Consider the following 7,737-nt stretch of genomic DNA (forward strand, 5'->3'; position numbering starts at 1 on the left):
CACCCAGGCAGCGCTGGTGGCTGACGGCGCGCCAGGGTGGCCTTGGGGGTGGGCCACTTGGTTGGGGGGGCCCCCCCCCCCCCCCCCCCCCCCCCCGCCCGGGGGGCACCATTAAAGCCACGGGTGTGGCGGGGCGGCCCGTGCGGGGCCCGAGGGGCAGTGGCCGCGCCTCAGAGAGCCTGCTGGCGGCGCGGTCCTCCACCCCGAGGTCCCGGCGGGTGCAACAGGTGTCCGCCCCAGTGGAAACCGAAGCCTGCTGGCCACAGCTCTGCTTCCAGGTCGTGGCCTGGGTGCCCCGTGACTGGCTTGGAGCTGGAGCCAGCTTGGAAGGTGGCTTTCCTCCCTGGCAGTGTCTCCATCTGCAGGGGAGGCCACGTGCCCCAGAGAGGGCAAGCCCTGGCCCCAGGTCGCCCAGGGAGTCAGGGCAGCTGGTCAAGCCCCGATGAGGTTCCAGGCATCAGTAGCGCGCTGGTCTCCCCGCTGTGCAGCTTCTCCAGGGGAAGACTTACCCCGATCGCCCGAGCCTCCAGCTCTGCCCTCGGTGCTGCCCGCTGTGCTGGCTTGATCTGCTCGGAACCCTTCTTCCTGCTGGTCCCCATCCCAGCTGCGGGCACTCAGCGGGCACTGGAGGGAGGCCCTGATGACTCAGGGAGCTGCCTGGAGGCAGAGAGGTGCTGCCAAGGAGTAGTAAGCTCCCTGTCACTGGAGGTGTGCGAGCTGGGGGATTGGGTGGCGGAGGTGACCTTCAAGTTCCCTCTGGACCTCAGGGGCTGAGATCCTGTGATGGGTTCCGGACATTTCCCAGATCTGGACCTCTGCCCAGAACGCTGGGTCATTTGTTCCTCCCATAAACAAGTGGGGAGCCGTCCTGGTGCCAGACCCTGTGTGGAGGCAGGGTGGAATCAGCAGCCTCTGCGTCCCTCCTTTGGGACATGCCTTCCCTGGGGCTGGAACACTCTGCTCTGAAGGGCGTGTGGCTGGAGGGAGAGGGGACAGGCCAAGGGTGGGGGGAAGGGAGGTCGCTGGGCTTGGCCGGTGAGGGGGGCCGGACCTTCAGTGCTGCTGGCTACAGGGCGGGAGGGCGGGAGGGCTCTGGGAGGGCTTCCTGGAGGATCAGGGTGGGCTGGGCCGGCTCAAGACTCCCCTCCTGGCCCCCCCACCAAGCCGTGTGTAGACTTGGGCTCGCTCTGGGAGGATTCCAGGAACGGCTCCTGCTTGGATAAAAATAGACTTCTCCGAAGGGCTTGGGGTCTTGCCAGCTGCAGCAGGTGCCCCCCAGGCCTGGTGAGAGCGGGTGCCCCAGGCAAGAGGGGGACAGTGGTGCTGGGGCCCAGGTCTACAGCCTGAGCAGCACGGTGTGCTCTATGCCTTGGGTGCAGTATCAGAGAGCTCGATGGGAAACTTTTACCGTGTTTGGATGAGGAAAGAGACTGGGGTGGTAGAAGCAGCTTGCGCAGAGGTCCTTCCTTCCAGAGGGCCAGGGTTGGCAAGAGCAGGCTCTTTGCGGCTCAGCAAAACAGTCCCAACTGTGGTTCTTCTACTTCCTGGCTGTGTAACTTGGGCAAGTCACTCAACCTCTCTGACCTGCTGTGTTTTGTCAATACAATGTGGCCAATGTGTCTTGTTCATGGGATGCAGCATCGGAGGGGACAGACCCTCTGAAAGTGGTCAAGGTGGGAGGTTGGTGGTCACTGAGTGTCCAGAGATGGACACCAGGGAGATGCTGCTGGAAGTGGGGAGCTAAGAGCACTGGGGTGGGAATCCTGGCCTGAAGCCCATGTTGGTGCCGGACGGAGGCACGAGGAGATGGGCAGGCCACCTGGCTTGGTGAGGGTGGACCTGTGGGTGGGGCTCCTGCGGGGCCTCCTTCCTACCTGCTCACCCAGCTCGCCGGTGTGAGGACGCGAGGGTCACAGGCAGGGCTGATGTTCTCTGGGTGTATGTGTGGGGAGAGCCTGGGAGGGGGCCGTGTTCTGGGCTGGGCCCCTGCCAGCACACCCCTGCTCCCCCCGGCCCTGCGGCTCTGACTGCTGATTGCAGGGGCCAGGCTGGCTGGCTGGGAGCTGGGCTTGGAGCGGGTTCCCAGGAAGGCGAGGCCTCCTGGGACCCTGTGTACTGGGGGCTCTATCCACCCTGCTCCACCTCTCTTCCGAGGGCCTCGGGGCTGGCCCGGGCAGGTACAGCATTGACTGTGATGCCAGGCTCCACTCTTGAGGCTCATCATCTGGGGGGCACTTGCGTCCTTTACATGGTGCTCCCAGGAGGCAAAGCCAGGACCCTGCTGGTGGCGTTAGGCCCAGACCCTGGGGACGGTTCTACCTGGGAGCATCCCAGAGGGCCTCTTGGTGAGGGTGAGCGGGATGTGGAGACAGCTCCCTGGGTGACCCTGTGCGGGCTCCTGGTCTCAGTGACTCAGTCTCCCCGTCTGCACATAGCAAGGGGTGCGCCGGATGACGGCAGCCTCCCCCAGCCGTGGTGAGGATTCAGTGAGGGCCAGCAGTGTCTGGCACACAAGAACACACAAGAAGGTGCTCCGGAGTCCTTGGGCGTGAGGCTGGAGAGCTGGGCAGGGGTCTAGCAGGCCAGGTGAGGTGCTGGGCACTCACCCGGTGGGTGTCGGCCTCCGCAACCCACCTGCACAGGGACAGCCCCTTCTCATTGGCAGCCTGGAGAGTTCTTCCTGCAGGCCTTTCCCTGTGCTGAGGCCCCCCCCCCCAGCACCCAGCCCTGGGTAGGCCCCCTCCTGCAAGAGGGGACGCTGCGGAGCCCCAGAGGGTGCTGGGGAGGGCGTGCACAGGGTTGATGGGCTCCTGCTCCGACAGGCAGAAGGCAGAAGGCAGGCGCCTGGGCGGCAGGGCCCCGCCTCGCCATGGTCTGTCGCCCTCCCCTCTTGCATTTCCCCTTCCTCCTGCTGCTTCCTCTCCCCTGCCCGGCCCTCCGCAGCCCCTTTGTTTGCCTGGGCGCGCTGGCCGGCCTGCAGTTATATTTAGGTGGCAGGTGTGGGAGCCACAAGCCCGGTGGCCAGCCGGGCACCGGCCATCCCGCCCACGTGATGCCCGGTCGCTATAAATAGCTCCTGGGCCACGGGGCCGCCAAGCATCCCAGGGAGGCCGGCGTGCCCTGCGCTCTGGGTCTCCGCCCCGGCCCCCCGCCTGGCCCCGCATTGATGGAGGCGGCGGTGGGACGCCTGTGCGTGTGTGCGTGAGCGAGTCGGGGTGAGCTGGGGCGGGTGTGGGCCGGGCGTGTGGGGAGGACCTCAGCCTCAGCCCGGGGAGGGGGCTGCACCCCTGGAACCAGCCCCCACGCGCCTTGGGGCTCCCGCAGCACGGGATGTGGTGGCCCCCACCCAAGACCCCACACCAGCTGCTGGGTCCCAGCCCTGCCCACGGTGCTCCTACACCCCTGCTTTACCTCTCCTGGGACCTCAGGGAGCTGTAATCCTTGGCAGCTCCCCAGATCATTGCAGGGGCCTGGGTCAGGAGGGGCTGGCCCTCTCTGAAGCCCTGTGGGTTCAAACAGGCTATGACCAGGAATGCGGGCTACAGCCTCCCTGAATCTGGATTTCCCCCTTACAAACTGGTGTTGAGTGTTGTCTTTGCCTCCTACACTTGAGATTGAGGAAACCCACAGAGTCTGTCTGGTCAGGGCCCAGAGAAGGTCCTGCTGTCTTTCCCTGCCTGTTTACTGATCTGCAGACAGGGAGGACCATGGCCCCCTAACGGGGTCTCCAAAGGATGGCTGCTCTGGACACAGCAGAGGGTTCAGTGCCTGCAGGTGGGAGGAGGCTGGCTGGGGTCCCAGGAGCTGGGTTATGGGGCCCTTGGCAGGAAGGCCAGAGGGGACACATCGCGTACAAGTAGGGCTCTTGCCTCATGGTGGTGGGCCTGGGGGGTGGTTGCTGGCCATCTTGGGTCACCCCTGCTTCGGGGCCCTGGAGCCTCACTGGCGGGGTGTGGTTGGGAGGAAGGGCCCCTCTCTGGGCGGTGAAGCATCACTGCTTGCTCCCACCTAGGTGTGGGGGCCCAGACTCTGCACAGACAAGTGGGGTGTGTGGCAAGACCCCAGCCCACCCTGGGGTTGGTCCAACCTTGGCCCAGACCCCTGACCCCATTCTAGTCTAGATCCTGCTCTCTGTCCCCCAGCCAGTCTAACCCCTTACCCCTGCCGATAGGGGTCAACTTCAGGCTCAAGGTGACAGTAATGTGGTCCTTCCTGCCCAGAGCCTTCAGCGCTGAGGACCTGTTCAGGGATACTGCGTAGCAGAGCTAGGCCCTCTGCTGTTGCCCATCGGGTCTCCCCCAGGTGCCTGGCATCTGTGGGCAGTGAGGTGACCGGTCAGTCCTGCCGGGAGAGGTTTGTAGTCCTGTGGCTTCCTTGGACCTTTTTTCTTCTTACTTTCTGGTAAACACACGCATGCACACACACTCTCGGGAGCGTCCTGCTGCCCCAGGAGGGACAGGTGTTTGTGTGGTGCTCAGGGTGCCTGGGGCTGTCTCTTCTCACCTGCCCTCTGAGCTGAGGCTTGTTCTGGGATGGCTCAGGTTTAGGGCTGGCTGAACCAGGACAGGCTTCCTGCACCTCGGCTGAGACTCTGCAGGCTCTGCTTGCCTGGTGGACAGCTGGAGAAGGGGGTGCTGGGCGGGGACAAAGGTAAGAGGTGGTGGGTCGGGGGACGGAGGGCCTGGCCGGGTGAGCAGATAAGAGTGCCGTGGGTGGGGTTGGGGCCACGTTCAGTGGCTGGAGGGGTCTGCTGACCACTGGGTCACAGCTGGAGGGACCACAGGGGCATCTTCTATAACTTCTCATTGTGCAGGTGGGGAAACTGAGGCCTTGATTGCCCAAGGTCTCCCAGCCCATCTGTGGGGGTGGGGGTGGGGGTGGGGCTGGGTGCACCTGCTGGGGTCCCTGACCCAGGAACTTTGGGGCCCAGAGAGGGAGAGAGAGGTGTGGAGATGCTGGATGGCTGTCTCAGTGGGGTCCCGCAGTGTCCCTCCCCGGGGCCATCACAGTGTGACCCACTCCTGGCCACCTGCCCTGTCACGCCTTGGCATGCACCTGGTGGCCGGCTGGTCCTCTGGCCGCTGTGGTCTGCCTCTGCTTCTCCGAGCTCCCCAAGGGCAGAGGCCTGCTTGTTTACTCCCGTGCCTGGCCAGCCCTGTGGGTGAGTGGTGGAGACAGCAGAGGGGTGGAGGCGGGCGGGAGCCGGAGAGTCCCACGGGGCACCCGTGAGACATGTTTAAGGTGGCTTACAGCCATGAGCGGGGCTGCAGCCCCTCTCCCCGCTGCGCCCCGGCACTTCGGCAGCCGTGCCTGAGCCCCTCTCCCGGAGGACTGGCCGCCCCAGAACCATCTGGGCTCCGAAATTCCGCAGAGGCCTGGAATTCCGCAGAGCAGTGTGACTGTCCTTGGCTGGGGGTGGGTGTCTGCTGGTCACAGGCTGCAGAGGGGGGACCAGGCTCGGGGGGCGGGGGCAGATTTCACAGACTGCCGTGAAATCTGCTCACTGGGGTGCAGCGCGCTCCTGGGGTGTGTGTCCCCCTTAACCCTCCACACTGCTGGCCGTCAGGGCGCTCTGAGACCGCCCTGGGGGGAGCTGCACTTCCTGTGCTCCCAGGTGGGGAAACTGAGGCCTGACGGGGGTCACTCACTCAGCGCAGTCCTGTAGCAGGGCCCTAGGGAAGCATCTTCTGCGGCGTGGGGTGGGCAGACTCTCACCCCTTCCCGGAGGCAGGGGCTCCCACTGACCCCTTGTCTGCTCATTTTCTTTCCGGTCCTCTCGCAGACGTGGCCTGCTGCTGACCAGCCCGGGATTTATGGAGAGGGCCTCGGGGGGCAGCTCTGAGTACTGCCAGGCCCAACATCACTGCCACGCCTGCTGCTGAGGAGGCCCCCGTGCCTCTGGCCCTCACCATTGCCCTCGCCCGCCGATGGCCCCTGCTGTCCGGCCCCGGGCCGGCTCTGCCGCCTGAGCCCCCAGGCCCTCTCCAGGACTCGCAGTACCCCGATGGGGTAACGTGACAGAGACCCCGAGTGTCAGAGCCGCCCGCCGCCACGGCTGCCGCCTTCCACCCCCACCCCCACCCCAAGGCTGCCCTGTGCGTTCGGTTCAAGTTCGGGTTTCGTCTGGTCCTTGAGGGTTCGGGGCCCGCCTTTGAGCGCAGGGGGCCGCCCGCCCATCCACCGATGCAGACAGTGCTGGGCAGAGCCCCGGCGGCAGACTCACTGTGGGCTTTGTGAGGTTTTCTTGGCCGGGCTTTGGTTGTCCTTGTTTTTACTTTTGCCCCTCATCGTTACCCAGCTCCCTGAGGCAGGGGTGTGGGCCGCCACTCTCCCCTGGGGGCCTTGTCTTTCCTTCTCTTTGTAAAGAGCTGGACCCCGCTGCTCAGCTCCCCCACCTCCCAGGTATTTGCGCAGTGTCGGTGCAGGTGGGGCGGGTTGCCAAAGCGTTTTCTGTCGGACAAGCACAGGGATCTCGGTTGCCTTGGGGCGTGGGGGGCTGGTGGGGGCCCTCCCTGGGTGCAGCCCCTCCCTGGGCCTCGCCCCGTCTTCGTCTTCAGAGGAGCATGGCGCGGATGAACCGGCCCGCCCCCGTGGAGGTGAGCTACAAGAGCATGCGCTTCCTGATCACGCACAACCCCACCAACGCCACCCTCAGCACCTTCATCGAGGTGAGTGGGGCCCGGGGTCTGGCCTGCCTCCCGAGAGTTGTGGCGGGGCTGGGTTTGGGGCTGTCAAACCAAGTACTGCCCTTCGGGGCAGAACTGTCGCCGGACCCTGGCGGGGGGAGAGCAGGCTGTCCTGCGGAGCTCCGTGTGAGGGTCAGCAGCCCCCTGGGGGCCTGCAGGGTAGGACGGCTGGGGCAGGGGCTCCACACTAAGTCGACAGGGGCAGGCTCAGAGGTAGGAGCAGCGGGGATTGCCTCCTCGGACATCACCTGCGGCTAGAGCGGCCTTGGCTGGCTGCTGGCTTCTGTGCAGAGGCTGAGCAGGAAGGGGGGTCCCACGGTGAGAAGTGGCTGCTGAAGCAGCTGGGGCAGGCAGAAGTTCAGCTCCATGGCCAGCCCAGGCTGCAGGAAACCCGCTGGGGCTCTCCGGGAGGCCTTGGGTTAGAATAGGCGGGGCTGGAGGCTTTAGGGAGCAGGTGTCTGGGAAGAGAGGCTGGGTAAGAGTCTGTGCTGGCCACAAGGAGGAGTGGCCACCGTTGGTGTGACCAGATGTGTTTGCAGAGCCTGCAGCTCTCCACATGCCCTCCTGTAGGAGCCTGGGCTCTGCAGAGCTCCTTGCTGTTTGCAGAGCCTGTGGCTGCATGTAAGTGCATTTGTGGTCTCAGACCCTCAGCCCTTAGCCTGTGCAACGTGAGAGGAGCCCCGTGGGTGCTTGTCATGATTAAACAGGGACTTGGGCACGAGAGGACCTCGAACACTGTAGAGGGAGGCAGGGGGCACCCTGCCATTAGGGGCCTGGGCCCTGGACACTGTGTCAAGAGCTCTGCAGAGGAGGGCTGCCCCTTTTCACAACGGAAATCCTTGAGGTAATAGCAGGACCTGGGGAAAGACTCAGCTCAGCAGTCAGCCTGTGACTGGGCTCAGGGTCTGTGTGTTGCCAGGGTCAGGGGTCAGGGCTCAGCATGTGACTGGGGTCAGGGCTCAGCGTGTGACCGGGGTCAGGGCTCAGCGTGTGACCGGGGTCAGGGCTCAGTGTGTGACCAGGGTCAGTGCTCAGAGTGTGACCAGGGTCA

General features: G+C 65.0%; 1 protein-coding gene across 5 annotated transcripts in view; it reads left to right on the plus strand.

Moving 5' to 3' along the window:
- PTP4A3 (protein tyrosine phosphatase 4A3) overlaps positions 1–7,737 on the plus strand; it is a 16,619-nt gene that overhangs the window by 4,021 nt on the left and 4,861 nt on the right. Inside the window, exons 1-2 of one of the 5 annotated variants that reach the window (XM_025871199.2) lie at positions 2,952–3,215; positions 5,783–6,668. In XM_025871199.2, coding sequence (XP_025726984.1) covers positions 6,564–6,668 — 105 coding nt within the window. In that variant the 5' untranslated portion in view covers positions 2,952–3,215; positions 5,783–6,563. Of the gene's footprint in view, positions 1–2,951; positions 3,216–4,880; positions 5,162–5,203; positions 5,416–5,782; positions 6,669–7,737 lie in introns of those variants that run through there. The other 4 variants (XM_073893293.1, XM_073893295.1, XM_025871197.2 and 1 more) reach the window with 4 other exon arrangements.

The sequence above is a fragment of the Callorhinus ursinus genome, unplaced genomic scaffold, assembly GCF_003265705.2.
Source record: "Callorhinus ursinus isolate GAN/ISIS: 27379988/994484 unplaced genomic scaffold, GSC_fseal_2.0 scaffold5, whole genome shotgun sequence".
Lineage (NCBI taxonomy): Eukaryota > Metazoa > Chordata > Mammalia > Carnivora > Otariidae > Callorhinus > Callorhinus ursinus.